The sequence below is a fragment of the Capra hircus genome, chromosome 15 (genome assembly GCF_001704415.2).
Source record: "Capra hircus breed San Clemente chromosome 15, ASM170441v1, whole genome shotgun sequence".
NCBI classification, from domain to species: domain Eukaryota; kingdom Metazoa; phylum Chordata; class Mammalia; order Artiodactyla; family Bovidae; genus Capra; species Capra hircus.
In genome coordinates, this window is record NC_030822.1 from 48,128,553 (window position 1) to 48,146,789 (window position 18,237).

The 18,237-nt window shown below is 54.2% G+C and overlaps 1 protein-coding gene across 8 annotated transcripts in view; it reads right to left on the reverse strand.

Moving 5' to 3' along the window:
- The window catches only part of GRAMD1B (GRAM domain containing 1B), a 202,848-nt gene that overhangs the window by 26,845 nt on the left and 157,766 nt on the right, over window positions 1–18,237 (reverse strand). For all 8 annotated transcript variants that reach the window (XM_018059627.1, XM_018059626.1, XM_018059631.1 and 5 more), the window contains 5 exons: window positions 13,224–13,244; window positions 3,549–3,633; window positions 2,883–2,986; window positions 1,716–1,811; window positions 73–153 (listed from right to left, as the gene is read on the reverse strand). In XM_018059627.1, the coding sequence (XP_017915116.1) occupies window positions 73–153; window positions 1,716–1,811; window positions 2,883–2,986; window positions 3,549–3,633; window positions 13,224–13,244 (387 nt within the window). The remainder of the gene's footprint in view (window positions 1–72; window positions 154–1,715; window positions 1,812–2,882; window positions 2,987–3,548; window positions 3,634–13,223; window positions 13,245–18,237) is intronic.

Below are 18,237 nucleotides of genomic sequence, written 5' to 3' on the forward strand. Positions count from 1 at the left end.
TGGCCCCCACCCAAGGGGCAGGGACATTCTAGTGGGTGCGCATCCAGAGGCCGAGGAAGGAGCAGGACTTACCTTTTCCAGGAGAGCATTCTGCCAGAGCCGGAACATCATCATGTACGTCCTATCCCGGGCTCCGAACGAAGTGAAAAAGTGCTGGATTGAAAGAGACAATGGCAAGAAACGTCTGTGAAGACTTACAAAATGATGGAGACATGGAACTCCTTCCTTTAAAAAAGCTACTGAGGGATCTTCCTGGTAGTCCAGTGGTTGAGACTCCATGCTTCCAACACAGGGGGTAAGGGTTCGATTCCTGGTCAGGGAGCTAAGATCCCACAGGCTGCGTGACATGGTCAAAAATTTAAAAAAAAAAAAAAAAAAATTTAAAAAGCTACTATTCCATCCTCAAATACTGCACCCATGACGACAGCACAGGGCTCTGCAGTGAAAGGGGTCAGTTCGCTGAGTTACCCACTGTCGTCAAGTCCTTTGCAATGGCCCAGGCATCCGGGACCTCTGAGTCACCCACGGTCTCTAAGTCCTTCAATGTTCATCCAACTCTGCTCAGTGCTTCTCTTTCTGGTTTGAAGTTTTCACCTCCATAAAAAGCTTCCTTTGCCTCCGTACATAGACTGGTAAGTGGGAACCAGCCCAAAGCAAAGAGAAGGTAAACCCACTAGTCACCCTTTGATTCATTAATTCAGCAAACCCTTGAATATCAGTGTGTGCCCTCTTCTAGATGTACATACACTAATGCATGTGCAAACACTTTTCTACACATTTTGAGCTCAATAACAAAACAGAAAGAAACTGCTGCTCTTAAGAAGCCTACACATTTGTGGGGACCTTTTATAATATGCAGGAAGAATGCAACAGAAAGCCAGATCTTACTGGAGACATTCTAGGTGCTTCACAAATACTACTTCATTTAAACCACACTAAAACCTTGGAAAATAAACACAACTGCTAATATTCAATAAAGAGAAATAGGGTGGTAATGGTAGGTGACCCCTGTAATCACAAAGCTGCTTCATGCTAGAAGCAGAACTCGAAGCAAAGACTATGGGACCTTGAGGTCTCAGGGCTCTTGATCCTGAAGTGCCTGAGTCAAAGGGTGTTGTAGACCTGTGTTCAGTCCATCTCTAGACCTGAAAGTATCAGTCTTCAGGGCCTGGTAAAAGGTCCAAGATCACAGTGCTTTCTCCACTCTAGATTTTATCTACAACATCTTCCCCATGGCAACGATATAGACAATCCGTTTGCTATCAGACTCAATGTAAGCTGTGTCATTATGTATCAGGACAGCTCATCAAAGGGAGTGAGCTGTCCTGATACATAATGACACCACTTACGTTGTTTAGTGCTTTACAATTTAGTGTTTTCAAGCGTGGGAGGTCATTCCAAGATTCTGACAAATAGGCATCGCTGGCTCCATTTCACACATAAGAAAACGGAGGCTCGGGTTGCATACTGTAGCTATAGCCACGGGACTCTATTTCAGGGGTCCTGGCTCTAAGTTCAATGTCCTGGCACTCTACTCTCACGCCTGCTAGACTCTAAGCACCTGCCCAGCACAGAGGTGGTTCCCGCAATTCACATCACTTCACCTCTCACCCCAACCCTACTGGTCTCCTCATTAATGCAACTGAAGGGCAGGAACCCAGGAGTAGGGGGACTGGGGTTTGGGGGAGTAGTAAGTCCATGATCAGACTACTTACCTTTTCTGAGTCAGTGCAAACTTGGATGGCATTGGGGATGAGGCGAGCTGTCTTTTCTTTAGTCATGGAGCAGATGTCTTTCAAACGCACAGTTAGCTGGCATCCACACAGAAACAGAGAAAGGAAAACAAGCAAGAGGCAGCATTAATAGAGTCAGGTGAAGAGTGTTCTCCAGGCACCAGTTCACACAGAGGAAGTCAGATCACAGGCTATATGCTTCTCAACCGCGAAGGGACCTCCTCAGAGTTCACTTGGTTGAGTCCCTTATTTCAGAGGCTGTAGAGCAATCCTCACTGGGAGCTCAAGGGTCTCTTGATTCTTGATCCAAGGAGCTTGCTTTCTCATTTCTACACTGCCTGATAAACATGCATGGATCCCATCAGAATCTGCCACTTACAGAAACACAGAACCCTGGCACCAGATGAGACCTTACAGTCACTTAACTAGTTATCATTTCTCACTTTATTTTGTAAAACTAGGAAATAGGCAAATGAAGAATAAAGGACTAGCTTAAAACTGCATGGCTAATTGGTTGCAGAACCCAGAAAGTACAAGCCAGTTCTGCTGAGTTGCAAGGCCAAGGTTCCTCTGACTCTTTCTATTCTGCCCCTGAGGTGGTTGTTTAGTCACTTAGTCATGCCAAACTATTGGGACCCCATGGACTGTATGGCCCGCCAGGCTCCTCCATCCATGGGATTTCCCAGGCAAGAATACTGGAGTGGGTTGTCATTTCCTTCTCTTGGGAATCTTTCCTATCCAGGGATCAAACCCACATCTCTTGCATTGTAGGCATATTCTTTACCACTGAGCCACCAGGGAAGCTAAATATTTACCTGCATTTCCCCCAAATCAAATGGTCTCCACACTCTCTTCCACACCCAGGAAGGAGGGAAGAGGGAAAAGCATGGTAGAGAGACCTATCCTTCAAGACTCATGCTTTTGTGAATTATACAAAGGCTTGGGTAGAGCATGAAGTCAACCAAAGAACAAAAGTGGAGGCTACTTCCTCAGCCACAGCCCAGGGGACAGGCTCGGGGAGCAAGTTTCAGCTTTTTTTTTTTTTCCTTAATTTAGTTTTTGGCTGTGCAGCTAGTGGCAGCTTGGTTCCCTGACCAGGGATCGAACCCATGCACCCCAGCAATGGACCAGGGAAGCCCCCGTCTTTACCAGAGTTTCCCAGCGGAAGATGTTGCTGTAGAAGCAGATCCAGTTTTCGGAGAGGTAGAGGCGGCCCTGAAGAAGAATGTCTCTTTGGAGTGCACAGGAGTAATCTGGAGCAGAATATGGGAGATGGAGCTCAGGGACAGGGAGGCTTCTCAGTAAACCGCTACAATTAAGCAAGACACTGCCCCCCCTTCCTGCCCCTCCTGCCCCCCCTCCCCCCCGCCCACCAGCAGCCCCATGGAGCCCAAGTGCCCACCACAGACTAGGTGTGAGAGACACCAGCCTAGCGGCCCAGGGAGTCCCTAGCAGCTTCTGATTGGGAACATGTAGGCTGTGAAACATGCTACTGCCTGGAGGCAGAGGCATGGATGAGACAGAAGAGGAAGCAAGAACATTAAGAGGCAAAAAGGCCAACACAATTCAGTGAACGCCACTCCCTCTCCAGGATTTCCCCAGTCCCCCGTGCAGACACAAGAGCGGCAGCGACTGCTCCCGGGCGGGGCTCTCTGGAGGCCATCACACACAGGGCTCAGCCCTGAGCCCCCATCACTGGGTCAGCACTCTGGATGTCTCCTCTCCCGGTTCCCAGACAGACGCTCTCACTTGGGGACCCTCTAGTCAGAGAAGCAGCCTTCCTTCCTGCCCCCACACCCAGGTCACCCCGCTCACCAACAATGAGGCGCTCCGTGTCTGGAAGTTGCTTAAAGAGCTTTCTGAAGTCTTCATTTCTCTGCTTGTATGTGGGGCTTAACACCTGAGTGACAACGGTCAAGGTTAGCGGATGCTGCTAGGTTCATGGGCTGGGGAGGAAGGTGCAGGAGGAGAGCCTGCTTGCATATTTAGAGGCAAAGCTGAGGTTCCAGTTAAGGCAGAGACCTCGGGAGGCCAGGCTAGGCAAAGGGGGCTCAGTGTGGAAAAACATGGCGGAGAGAATTTGAAGCTGCCAAGGGCTTTGTACCCAGTGTCCATCAGTGAGAAAACGTCAACCCTACTAAGCAGGGCTCACATAACCACATCCCAAGTGGAGAAAGGAAGAGGGGACCACTCTGGGCTATTGCTGTCCTGCCTTCTGCCAGCAGGAAGCACCAACTGACAGTGGAGTAGGGGCCCAAGGGGACCCCCCTACCCCCATAGCAGGACCCAGGATATATGATGGTGCCTAGTGCAGCTCTCAGAAACTGTCATCGTGAGTAATACAGTAAGCACTTGGTTGTGTCTGAAATTTACGACAGGAAAAAAAAATCATAAAACGTAAGACCAGTACAATGTTATGTCAATTATAATGCAATAAAACTGGTGTGGGGAGGGGCAGAATTGCTCTGGAGTTTTAAAAAACCGATAAAACTAGGACTAAAAAAAGCACACAAGTAGAGAATTAAAAGCCTAACTAGCAACTTGAGGTACTCAAACTTCATTCGCTCACCACCGCTTACAAGACTATCCCATCCAACTCTCTTATATTACCACCAAGGAAACCAGGCTCAGAGAGTGGTCCCTGCCCAAGGTCCCCTGGCCAGTCAGGAGCAAATCTCTGGATCCCTGGTTCCGAGCTCACCTCCCACCACCACCTGAGCTGCCAGACGTCCCTGCACCCACCAACCTTTTTGGTGCCTCAATGCAAACTCCTAATGATAGCGAATCATTCCAGGAAATCCCAGAAACCAGTTGATCAGACAGGAATTCTGCTCTTTCGAAGCTTACAATCGTGTGCCCGTAGATGAAAGGAACCCAAGGATGATACACGAAGACAAGTGCACAACCCGGGAAGGGCCAGGTATCATGATACAGACCATCTGAACTCCACTTGGGTGACCTCTTGACCTACCTAGGTCAGGAGCACACACAGGTAGGCAGACTGTCCTGGTGTTGCTGACTAACAGGTCTTGGCCATTTACACTTTCTGGCCCACTTTCCTGAGAATCCACTAGCTGTGGCAACAATGCAGTGAGCTTCACACTGTTAGCTTTTTGGCTTTTTGCAGAACCAACAGCCTGCAAGACAGGGACTGCTGCAGCCTGGCCACCCTGGCAGCAGGTTCTGACCACCTCAGCTCAGGTGACTACCTGTGCCAGAGAGAAGAGGATTTTAGGAAGCTGGAGGAGAGAAAACAGCACGACTTCAGTTTGGGAAGGTTTTCCACATAAGAGAGAAGACAGTGCTTTCCACTGCTTTGCCCAGAGTTAATCTGAAATTTAAACGTCTGTTTTGGCTCATTTATAAAATGAGTTGTATTTCCAAGGGGATCCTCTGTTACCTTCCCCAAAGCAATGACATGCTGTAGAATCCCAAACTTCAAGAATCAGGATCACTCACTGGGAGGGAAAATCTGGAAGCCAGTCCACCCTGTGACTTCGACAGCTAGAAAAGACCTCAGAAGACAATACTCCTCTGACCTACGTGTTTGTTTCAAAACGACACGAAGATATCCAACCTCAATGTGACGCTCCCTGGCCTCACAGAACAAGAGTCCACATGTTGAAAACCCCTGCCTGACCACCTGACTGTATATAAGTTCCTGACCGACCTCGTAGAGCTAACACAGAGTGAGAAATGACTACGCTCCAAGCACTGTCATAAGCCCTTTCACCTGACTACAGGGTCGTTTTTATTATCCCATTTTAGACTTGAGGAAACTGAGGCACAGTTTAAGCAACCTGCCCGAGGCACATGGTTACAAATGAGAGTAACCACGGTACGGGCAGTGCGGTCCACAGCTCCTGGTCCGAGCTGTCCCTCTGCACGGCCTTGGGGTTCCTGAGCCGAGAAGGGAACCACAGCTGAGCACAACCTCTTGGTGATGAGATACTAACTTATGTGGGGGTCCCCACTAGCCTTCCATGCCTGCAAGTGGGTCTTCTTTGGGGGGGTATGGTTTCAGTTTTGCAAGTTCTGGAAATTTTATGTACAACGTGAACCTACTTAACACTACTGCAATATACATTTAGAAATACCTAAGATGGTAAACTTTATGTTACATGGATTTTAACACAATTTATTTGTGGGGTTTTTTTTGCTACACGGTGCAGCTTGCATGCAGGGTCTTAGTTCCCTGACCAGGGACTGAACCCGGATCCCTGGCAGTGAAAGCACCGTGTCTAACCACTGGACTGCCAGGGAACTCCCACAATTAAAACAAAAACAAAACCTATTAGTTAAGTCAGCCTTTATATTTACAAAGCTCCACTGTCAGCCTGAGGACCAGCCTACCAGGTGGCCCCAAATCCCCCTCAGTTGAAACTGGACATCAGACATGCGATTACCCCCAGCCTGGAAGTCCTCCCGTTGCTAATGCTCTCTCCGTGGTCCTCTGTCACCCCTGCTCCTCTCACATCCAGTGAGGGCTCAGATATCAACAGAGATGCAGGTGCAGGGAGCAGGGCCCTCATCTCCAAACCAGAGGCAAACTGAGGGCGACACCCTCTCCCCTCCTCTCCTCAAACACAGTCCTGGCTCTCAGGAGGGGAGAGCCCATCCAGCCCTGGTCTCGGAGGTCTGCCAGTGCTGCGAGGGCTTCCCGGGGTGTAGGAACCCCTTAACTCAGGCCTGCAAATCAGCGGCCTGATCTGAGCAGGCTGCCAGCATGGAAGGCAGGCCAGCTAGCCTCCCAGGGTCTAAAGTACAGAGATATTAGTCGGCTGCCACCAGCTACCTTACTGACGTGGGAGGCGATGACCCATTCTCCCTGGCGTCCTCGCACTCTTAAAGCCATCTCCTCCCACGGAAAGAGAAGCAAGGCTCATGCATTTTCATTTTAAATGGCCAAAGAATTTTGGTCCAAGGATTGTCAAACCAGGGGCCCCCAGAGCACAGAGAAGCGAGGACATGCACTCACGGCGGGGATCTCCTCAGACCCGGGCCAGCAGCAGCATTCCGCACCGGCAGGCCCCTCCACCAGCTTCTTCAGGTGCTGCTGCAAAGGCTGGCTGTCCTGCTCCAGCAGAAGGCTCCAGAGGACCCCCGACTCCATCAGAGATTCCATCGCTCCCACAGGCTACCCCCCCACGAAACACTGATCCTCGAGCTCAGGTCCCTCACCGCGCTCCCAGGATGCAGTCAGGCAGTCTCGCCTGGGCTGGACGTGAATCGGTGGCTTCGGGCTCCTCGGCAGAGGGTCTGCGTGACCCTGATCCTTCCTTGGCTTCCCTTGAGCTCGGTTCCCAGTTCCAAGCTTCACAACTGGGCGGGTGCGGTCAGCATGGTTCTCGGGACAGGCTGGCTGGCCAGCCTCCCGTGGCTGGGCTCTGTTTCATCCCACTTGGCTCCCAGCGCGGCAGGTCTCTGGGCTAAGGGTGACCCAGAGGGAACGTGATGAAGCCCCTTCTCCAGGTCGGCGTGGACAGCTGCTCTGAGCAGCCAGCAGTGGCCAGGTGCACGGGGCACCTGGTGACGACAGGGCAAGTGCACGGGGCCGCCGGAGGTCCCCCCTGCTGCGGCTCACAGCCCAGTGGCTCGTGGCAGGTCTTAAACTCCCAGGAGGAAGGACACCCAACTCCCCAGCGCCGTCTGGCTGGTCCCACAAGGCAGCCCGTTCAACGTGCAATCACTCCTCTGGGCGGGCGCTGGTGGCTATGACTCACGGTCCTCACCCAAGCAGCACGGCCACCGCTGGCCAAGGCACCAGGGCCTGCTCCCACCCCCACCCGTACACACCCCCCTTTCCTCCCAGGCCGAGCTCCTCTCGGCTGACCAGCAAACAACTTCTTTGTTAGAGTCATCCGTGGCAGGAGGGAGGGGGGTGGCTGGGCGGGTAAGCGGGCAGGGCCAGAGCCCTACACATGCCTCAAGTTACAGGACCTGGGTGATGGTACCGGCCAATGTCCTGCAGTAACCCCCGGCCGAGCCTGGCCTCCCCAGCAGATGTTTCCTGCAATGGAAAGTAGCTGGCCAAGGCTCCGAGTGGGGGAAGGGCGGGGAGGAGGTGCCAGGGGCATTGCTGTCACGCTGAAATCTAAAGTTGAAGGCGCAAAACAGCCAGGGACTTCCTGGAGACACACTGGCCCCTCACTGATCCATCCATCCACCGACCTCCCCAGAGAAGCAGCAGGAGCCTGGAAGTTGAACTCATCCCATTTCAGAGGTGCACGTGGGGAGAAGTTGAGGTCAGCAGTTTCCAGGTCCATCTGAGGCATCTCCTTCCTTCCCAGGGATGCCGTCCTGCCTCCAATTCTAGCAAGATGGGGATCAAGGCCAGGATGAGGATTCCCAGACAGCCGCTCAGACTTTGGCGGCCAAGGAGCCATGCTCTGAGCAGAGACTGGGCTGGATCAAAAGGAGCAGGGAAGCTGAGATCTCTGGCGAGGACGGGAGCCAGGCAGATGGGAACAAGGAGGCCTCCAGAAAGAGAAGCTGGGGGCAGAGGTCAGATAGCACTGGGGCCGGGAAGGTTGGATTCCCAGGAAACGTCAGAACTTTGAGACAAACAGGGCACCTTCCTCGCCCTCCCCAGCTACGTCCAGCCCAGGAGGGTCTCCAGGCTGCACACGATGAAGAACGTTGCCTTTGTCCTCTTTGACTCAGACGTGACTGTACTTAAAAATGATCTAACAGATGTATGCTAGAAACAGATTCTTGCTTCTGGATCTCAAATTTCTGATTCAGAGGAACCTGGCGTCTCCCAGTTACATGGTGCTGGAGGAAGCAGAGGAAGATTCTGAGTCCTTTCCAGGACTTGTATTCTTATCTCTCTCAGTGTACACCCCGGATACAGCCACCACCTCCACCCATCATATCACACAGGGTGATTGTTCCATCAGACTAACACTGTCTCCAGGAACACGCTACACCTCAAACGATCTCCTCCAGCACTCAGCAAGGTGAATTTCAAGTATCAGCTGTTCAAGACCTATTTACCAAATGAACGCATTCCTTATACACCTCTGACACTGTTCCTGTTGACATGGCATCTCGTGTGCACGCATCCATACACGTCCTCACTCCTATAGGCACGCCAGCGCCTAGTCCATGCCAACACTCTCCAAGCCACATATCCTAGCTTCTCTCCACACCATCATCAGCAGTGGGACAGGAAAACCCAGCCATTCCATTTTACAGGGTGACGGGAATGCCCTGCTCCTGGGCCACCCCAGATCCAATGATCTAGGCAGTAACCAGGACCCATGAAGGCTGAATCCTGCAAACGCTTGAATATCTCTGGAGCCAGATGAGGGGATGACTGGGCTCCAGCAGGATGACTCAGGGGCAGGACACACCCAGAAAGATAAGCCCTGGGACCCTTTGTCTCCTACACCACCTCACAACTGCCACCGGGCAGGGCACTGCCAGCTTGAGGAGAGGGAACTGACCTGGGCTAAATATTAACTCGATGACAAACACTGGGAGCTGGGACCAAGTGGTACCTGCTCCCTGGGTAGAGCAGCAGGAGGGAGAGGGTGGAGGAACCCGGGAGAAAAACAGATGGATTTTGGTAGAATATTGGCCTTACCTAGGAAGAAAGCCAATTAAGACCCTCAGAGCAAACGCTGGACTTTCAACCAAATCCAGGTAGGGAGGAGCCGGATGTGGCCTAAGGGGAGATGGGGGAGGTGACTGAGCAAAGGAAGGAGAGGGGAAGGGCGAAGGTGTGAGAGAGAGACACGGAGGAGCAGGACTGGGAGAGGCCTCAGTTGGAGACGGGTCACTCCACAGAGTCCAGAGGCTACTGGGGATGTGGGGGTCAGCATGTGGAGGAAGCGGAGTCCATCTTCCCCGGAAAAAATACCAGGTTGCCAAGGTGTCGCTGGGGATGCCTTCAGCACTCACTCCCACTTTTCTCACCGACACCCTAATCCAAGTCTCATTCCTACAAAGCCCCGTCCTCTTTCTCAATCATATGTCCGCCAGACATGCCCGGTCACTCCACAGGACTGGCGCCATGCCTCTCCCCCCGGACAGCCGGCATCACCCCCGCCTGCACCAGCAGGCAACTTGGGCCCAGAGCCTCAGGGCGGCCTCCGGGCCTGGGCTCCTTCCCGGGGTTGCCTGGAGACAACTGACCCCAGGGAAGAGGCAAGGCAGGTGAGAAAGCACCTGTCTACCTGGAGCACCAGGAAGAGACTTGGCTTCCTCCAAGATTTAAGTCTGCTGCATCCAGCAGGGCCAGCTTTGGGGGGCAGATTACTCCCCTTCCTGCTCCCAACTCTCCCCTTGGCTCCCTGTTCCAGCTTATCCCTCTGTGAACTTATCCCCCAAACTAGGCACCTTGACTAATAAAACTGGGGTGGTCAATGGTGGGTCTTGGGGGTGGGGAGCAAAGAGGGGGACTCAGGGGCAATAGATGTGATCAGCCTTGGGAGGGACTCAGGGCAGCTGCTGACAGCCCCCACTTCAAGCCCCATTCTTTTGGGCCATGCTGCACAGCATGTGGGATCTTAGTTCCCTGACCAGGTATCGAACCCATGGCCCCTGCATTGGGAAGTGCAGAGCCCTAATCACTGGACAGCCAGGGAAGTCCCTCAAACCCCACTCTTGATCTGAAGAGCTCTTGCTGGAGACCAGAGGCTCCTGTCTCAGCCTTTCCATGTCTCCCTGGGGTCCAAACACCTCCTTCCACGCGACCCACTCTTTATAAATGCCAAGGTGGTTTGTCACCATGGTGACAGTTCCTCCCTGGATAAATAGATAGAAGAAGAAAATGCAGAAGAGACGCAGGTAGAGGCGGAGGCTGGGGCAGAAGGCAGGGAAGTGTTGGGTCAGCTTCCTCTCTTATCAGACCCAGGCCATGCCAACGGGCTGGAGACGCTCTTGCAGCAGTCAGCAAGTCTGTGCTGACCCTCCCCATCCTGGATCCGGCCAGACACTTCTAACTGTCCCCGGGGCCGAGGACGACAAGGCCTTTGCTCAGCCAAAGGACTTCCAGAGCCAACAATGAAGCCTTGGGCAGCAGAGCAGCCGGAGAGTCACCACCGGTGTCAGGAGAGGGGCCAGGGAGGGCTGAGGGTGGAGCTGAGGAGGAGACAGCCGCCTCCCCCTTCCTGATGGTCCGAGTCTGGCCGCCTCAGGGCAACGCAGAGGTGACATGGGAGGGCCAAGTAGATGCAGCAAAAAGAGAACCGGGTCAGCGCAACAGAGGCCCAGCAAGCACCTCCCGAGAAACCAGGAATGGAACGCTGGGGGCAGTGCGGGGGAGAGGGCGTTGAAGGGAAGCTTCCTGGTGGGGCCTCGGCACGTAGGCACTGACACGGCACAGTGCTCCGTGGGGGACGGGGCCCGGCAAGCCCGTGTGCATAGGCTCAGGAGGCTGAGCTCAGGCTCCAGCAGGGGAAGCCCCCAGGACCTGGCTTCCTGATCGAGCCAGACCATTCGGCCTAGGAGCACAGCCACACTCAGGCCGTGCCCGTGGATAAGCACGCTGGTACATCTGGGCGGGCTTCCCAGGTGGCTCAGTGGTGAAAAATCTGTCTGCCTAGCTCTGCCACCTCTCGCTCATGTGCCAGCAGCTCTGCCACCTCTCGCTCATGTGCCAGCAGAACGCCCTGACCCCACAGGGCAGCTGGCCCACCTCCATCATCCAGCCCAGCAGCAGCACCTATTTCTAGCCTGTTGCTCTGCTGAGGGCTTGGACATGAGGTCTTCTGAGCAGGGCTGAGGGAGAGATTAGAGGTGAAAGGGTGGGAGGGAGGAAAATCCATTAGAATCAGAGAGAAAGAGACAGCCAGTCGGGATAACCGAGCCAGAAAGGAGCGGCAAGCGGAGGTGGAGAGACAAAAATGGGGGAGTCAGCCAGGAAAGGGGAGGGAAGGACTCTAGGGAAGGCAACGAGAGAGAGAACAGAAAAGCCTATTGGAAAGAAAAGAGAGGAGCAGGGGAGAGGGAGTGCAACAGGGGCGAGGCCCTGCGTGTTCAAATCCAGTCGTTTTAATGGTCTCGTGGGTCTGCAGCCACGTGTTTCCCGGTCCCCTGCGAGGCGCTAATTTTATAATAGCCCCCCCACCCCCACCCAGGGTGGTGGAAGATTCCGTGAGGGAAAGGATGCTGGAGGTCCCACCCACTCCCAGGAAAGCATTCTCCAGCCTCACCTCCCACAGACAGCGAGCTCCTCTCCCCGCTGGGATGTCAGCCCTAAGCCATGGGGAGGCCGTGAGCCCAGGTGAAGACCACAGTTGGCCTAGGGGGCTGAGGGGCTGCAGCCCCAGGCAGGCTTCTCCTCCAGGTGGGCCATCTCAGCCCTCAACTCTCCTCCCACCCGCACAGCCCAACCTCCTCCTTGTCTGTGCTGTTGTGATGCCAGGGCGGGGATACAACAGTCCTATCTCAGGGGGCCAGTCCCCTGAGCAGCAGCGGGTTGGAAGCTACACGGGCTAACTGCTGGCTGCTTGATTCTGGGGGAACTGTTGAGCTGTGTGGGAAAACACTCCCCCCGCCTGCCACACACATACACAGTGACTCTGACTGGAGCGTCTACATGAAACCCAAGCCTCTCCCCTCCTCCCCTGCACCAGAGCATCCTCCAAGTCTGTCTCTTAGCCACCCGCTCCCACGTTGTCCCCAGGTCCACCACACAACCTGCCCTGGTATCAGGGAGTGGGAAAGATGCGTCCACAAGACTGGGGAAGCTTGGGGAAGAGCAGGCTCCGGGATGGAAGACAGTGGCTGGAGACCAGTTGACGGCTGCGAACCGCCCGTCCATCCACAGGGCAGGAGGGTGCAGTAGGACGGGGCAGGCGGCTGAGACTTCAGCCTGTGGCTCTTCAGGGGTGAGTTCAAGACCCTTGGCCCCAGCTCTGTGACCCAGAGGATGTGGCCTCTGCAGGGGCTGCTTACTCCATAATTGGCCTCCCAGTAGCAGCTCCTGGCTGGAGTGCCCCCAGGGACAGGGGATGTGTTCTGGGTGGAGCATGCCAGGTCGACTGAGGTGACCCTGGGGCAGAAGTCACATTCTGTTACATAAGCCAGCCTCTGCTAAACGAAAAGGTTTCTGGCTGCTTGTTTTTTCCTCCAAATGTCTTGGTAAAAGGAAGGAAAACTTGGCCTTAAGATTGGGCCCCAGGATGATGGTCCCCGTCCCAAGTCCTGTCTGCCCTTTGGTGGGGGGCCTTCCCCAGCCTGGTCTCCTCCATCAGGGCTGGAGGGTGTCCAGGATCCGGGGGTAGGGGTGGGGGTTCGGGGAGACAGTCCATCCCTGGGTGGTCTCCAGGAATTGTACCCCCTCCACCTCACCAGCAGTCTTGCCCTGCTACAGAAGGTAACTGAGGTCTGGTTTTTGAGGGAGGGCTCTGGCCAAGGGCAATGCCCACTATTCTAGGCTCCAAGCCCGCAGGGAGACCATAGTGCGCCCCCACTACTCCATCCCCTAAGCACAGCCATCCCCACCCATGAGCCCAACAAGAAGAGAAAAGGGATACTTACATTATACCAGCTCTGGCTTTTCTGAAAAAACAAAGTAAAAGAGAAGCAAAGTTAGTGGGGGGAGAGGTGGCAGGAGCGGCCAGAGTACTCCTGGCTCCAGGGGGAAGGTACACAGACAGCGGAGGGCGGGCGGGGAGGAGGAATCCCAAGGCAGCTCAAGGCCCCCATGTTGCTGCTCGGGGTGGGGCGCAAGGGTCCTCCTTTCTCAAGACAGCTCCCGAAAGGAGGCCCGGGGAGCAGTCCATGCTGGAAGCCCCCGTGGCTGGGGTGGCAGGCAGCGCAGCACCAGCAAGAGCTTGACTGGGAGGGAGTCGACCCCATCACAAGGCTCTTCTGATGGGGGTGGGGTCAGGGGGAGGGATGCGCTGCAGGCATCCGAGACCCAGTCCCGAATGGTCCCTGATCAGAAGCAAAGTACCCACGGAGACTAACACAGCCGTGTGCTCCACTTCAGCCCCTTGGAAAGTCTGGGTGGGACCCTCTGGGGTCAGGGATCCAAGGGATCGCTAGAAACTTCCCTCCAACTGGGCAAATTCCTCCTTCCGCCCAACTGGCTGATCCGCAAAGAGATAGTGGCCAAGAAGTGGTTGGGGCTCTGCCTTGGGAGGACAGGTGAAGCATTTAATTGCTAAAGGTCCTTCCTGACTTCGTGAGGCTCTAAGTCAATACCAACAGAGCGGGTCCGACCCAACCCCACCATGCAGGTGGCCCTCCATTTCCAGCCCTGCTAGAAAGGCTGCTCATTCTCACGGGAAAGGAAAGGTTTTTTAGAGAAAGAGGAGGGATGAGTACGATTGTGCCTGGTCCATCTTCCATCTCACAGGCCAGGAGTCCCTCACACATAGGCCCACTTGAAAACAGACAGACAGGCAGACGGAGATAGACAAACACACACCTGCCTAGGCCCCCTGCTTTGAGGGGCTGATCCGACAGGTTCAGCTTGGGTAGACTGGAGTATTTTCAGTTTTAGAAACTTTGCCAAGGGTGTGGTTGAGGAGGAGAATGGCTGGGTGCAAGGAAGCTTTGTCTGCGGGTCCACATCTTAACTACACACAGATCTCGTTTGATTGCACTTTGAAGATATTGCATTTTTTTTTAACAAACTGAAGGTGTATGGCAGTCCCATGTCAAGCAAGTCTATTGATGTCATTTTGCCTACAGCATTATATTTTAATTAACATTTTATTTTTAATTATAATTTAATTAAACGTACACTGCTATTTTAAACAGAATGCTATTGTATACTCGACAGGATGAGGTACAGGGTAAACATAACTTTTATATGCACTGGTAAAGGAGAAAAGCCACATGACTTGCTGGACTGTAACCTTTGCTTCCCTGTGGTGGGCCCTCCAAGGTAGGGCTGTGCATGCAGAGGTGTGGACCCTGGGGGCAGTTAGCAACCTCTATCCTGTCCGCCTCATCCTATGGGGTCTGACTCATAAGGGAAGGAGGAGGCAGCCAATGTCCCAGGAGGTCTGCTGTCTGGTGTCTGGTGGAGCCCAGGGGTGAGTGTGACTGCAGAGATGAAGCCTGGTCATGCCACCGCTCCCTCTGCTGGCAACCCCATCCTGCCAGAACTCCGTGGAGCCCTTCACCTTCACTCTGAAGAGGAAGAGTGTCAGCAAGGAAAGGACAGGCATTGCAGGGGTGCCGCCTCTCAGTGGCTCTGCTCATCTCCACACCCTATCTCAATGGCCAGGGGGCAGATAGCAGGGCAGGCTCTCAACCCTCTTCTCTCTGCAGGATGCTCTCATAGTCATCTTGCAACAAAACCTGTCCCCATGGCCCCATCTGGGAGTCACATATTCCCACTACAGCCTTGTCTTCTCCTCCAACCCAAGTCCAAATGTTCAAAACCAATGTTTCCATCATCAAGGGAGTTATTCCCACAAGGGAACTGTGGGCTGAAAACTAGCCTCTAGTCATCCTGGAGGAGAGAGGATGGGGCAAGGAGGCTGTGTCAGACTTTACCTGCACCTTGTTGTCTAGTTGCTAAGTCATGTCCAACTCTTTGTGACCCCATGGACTGTAGCTCACCAGGCTCCTCTGTCCACGGGATCTTCCAGGCAAGAATACTGGAGTGAGTTGCCATTTCCTTCTCCAAGGGATCTTGCAGACCCAGGGATTGAACCCACGTCTTCTGCATTGCAGGTGGATTCTTTACCACTGAGCCACCAGGGAACCCCTACCTGCATCTCAGGGCACCGAAATCCCTGGGTCCTGATTCTGAGCTCACAGGACATGAGGCTGTGCAGGTATCCACGAGAATGCCTCTCAGCAGTGGAAAGGCACATTCTAGGAGCCGCTGGCCTCAACTGCCCGCAGTGTGGCTGTGTTTCACCAAACCAACCCTTCTGAATGTGTCTAGAACGAGGAGATTCAGGACAACTGAGAACCTACACCAGGGAAGCTGCGCCCCTCTCTTGTCTCGCTGGGTGGCACCTCTGTATGTGTTACCTGCTTGTGTAAATTGGGGATAAGAATATGGGTTTGCAGGTACTGCCATGTCAGATACACAGAGGAAGGACTTTTGTCCCTCTGTCTAAGACTCTGCCTCCATCCAGCAATCTCTGGGCAGCTGGTTACCTGTCACCACTGAGGGTGTCCACCCCTCTGGCCAAATCCACAGCAGCCCCTGGGAAGAGCCATGTGGGCATGAGTCCCTGAAATCCAATCAGCCTTGCAAGGGCAAGTTCAATCCCCGTGGCTCTGCTTTTGAGGAATGAGTCCTAAAGAAGCTGCTGGGCCAGGAGGGCCTGACTCACAGGGCCGAGGCCAGGCCCAGTGGACCTGGCGAGTGTCCCCTGGCACCCGTGAGGTCACCGGCCAGCAGGTTCTCAGCCCCCTCCGTCCTCCTGTGCAGAGAGGGCTGGGGGCGGGGGAAGAACAGAACGAAGGAGTGGGCAAGGGCTTTCTAACAGGTTACGTATTAGTGGATTTAGCCAGGAGGGGAGGAGGGGACATCAGGAAAACTGCCCCAAAGACAGCTGCTGGGTGAGGGCTGAGCTGAGCAGGCTTCTATGCTTTTCCTAGAAGTCTGCAGAGCAAGCCCCTGGGGGACCCCAAGGCCCCTGGAAACAGCGAATTCCTTACACATCTCCCCGGTGCAAAGGCCCAGGCGTCTGGAGATGGGATGGGGGCAGGGGAGGGACAGAGGAACGCTACAGTTCTAGGAGTAGGGAGCAAAGAACAATTTCTTACTTTGATCAGGTAAAGTCTGTCGTACTGGAAAGGAAACCAAAAAAATTAGGATCGAAAAACAGGGCAAGAGTCAAAAAGTTAAAGGCACACCAGAGCCACAGAGCCCGTGACACCGTGCACCCAGCGCAGGGAGCCACAATGCGGGGCCAGGAAGGGACCGGCCTGGGCCCTACCAGACAGCCCGGTACCCAGTTCAGGAGCTGGTGGGGCAGGCGACGGCTGCGGGGCTCCCCCTGGTGGCCGTAGGTCAGTACTACAGAGCGGAAGCTGGGCCATGGCACCAACTAAAGGGTCCTGGAACAGAACTGGGCCTTGATGTCCAACCCTGGGCTCCGGGCAGGGCTGCCCCAGCCAGGGTCAGCAGCAGCAGGATAGCTACAAAGTCACAGGAGCGAGACCTCCCCGGCTACCTAGTCCAACTCCAACGTATTAACACAGAAGGAAATGCGGGTGTGGAGAGACAGACACTGTGAGGTCTGGCTCCAGGGAAAAGTGGGGGCACGATCCAGTCCATCTGAAGAGTATATGAGGTCATCTCCCCTAAAGGGTGTAGGTGATACAGGGAGAGAGGTGGCCTGGCTGTGAGAACAGTGACAATAGCTCTAGCTGCCAGACCCCTCCCTGTGGGTACATGTGGTCAACCTGAGAAAATGCTCCATGGGGAGATGGGGTGTTCCCACCACAAGACCCTCCTCCTCTCTTTCTCTCCCCCTTGTAGCTTCCCCTCGCTCTCTGCTCCAGGCCCTGACCTGTGCAGAACCTGATTTCTATACTGGTCCTCATGAGTCATCTTCGAAGTCTGTCCCAGACCGACCATGGCTGCAACCACATCACTCTGGGGTAGCAGGATACCCTCCCCCAACAAGTCAGTCCTTGTTAACTGCTGGGGTGTCAGTGATGAATGGGGTGGGGAGGTGGGGAGCGCGTTCCTTCCCTCTTCAGCTCCTCAGCAGGAAAAGGGCCGAGATGCACTCTGGGTTTATACTCAGGTCCCGGTCCCTGCTGAGGCCCCGTTGTGCCCCTCCACAACCCTACTGGGAGTTCTAGCCCAGCTCTGGGCACCAGCTCCCAGCCTCAGACATGAGCTCTCCCCTGCCTCTGAATTCACGGAGCATCCCAACTACTCCTGTGGTCCTTAAGGTCAGGTTTGGTTTGTGGATAATCTGGGAAAAAAACAAGTGGATAATCTGTGTTTCTTATCTCTCTTCCCAGACTGGACGCTGCCTGGGGGTGGGAATCTGGTCTTCATATTCCTTTCTTACAGAAGATCTACCACTTACAAGTTTTAAAAACCCTCATTATTGGATGCTCCTTTCAACCTCATCACCTGACCAAAAGCAGCACTTGGTGAGTGCTATCGATCATAAGGAAGTGTTCTGCTCACTGAGTGCCTTGGCACAGGGGTGAGAGGGTGAGGAGGCTCGGAGCTTGACCTCAGGATGGCAAAGGTACACACCCTGTGGCCAGAGGCAGAGGAATAATAACCAGACGCCTTGTCCAGCAACATCTGCCCTCTCCCCAGCCAATGGGGTGAGGCATTCTGGAGGGGTGGACAGAGGTCATCTCCAGACCCCGTCCAACCCATACAGCCCTGCACTGTTAAGCTCCCGAACCCACAGCAGACTCCTGGGGGCCTGCTCAGTACAGGCACATTTTTCTCCTCCTGCCCACAGCCAGCAGCCGTCATTCAAAATCCTTAGAGCTAAGATGAGCTTTTACCCTCAAGGTCACAGACTGCAGGATTAGCCCTGTAACTTCTCATTCACCCCTCAGGAAGCAGAACAGCTGTTCATCCGGCTGCTCCCCAAAT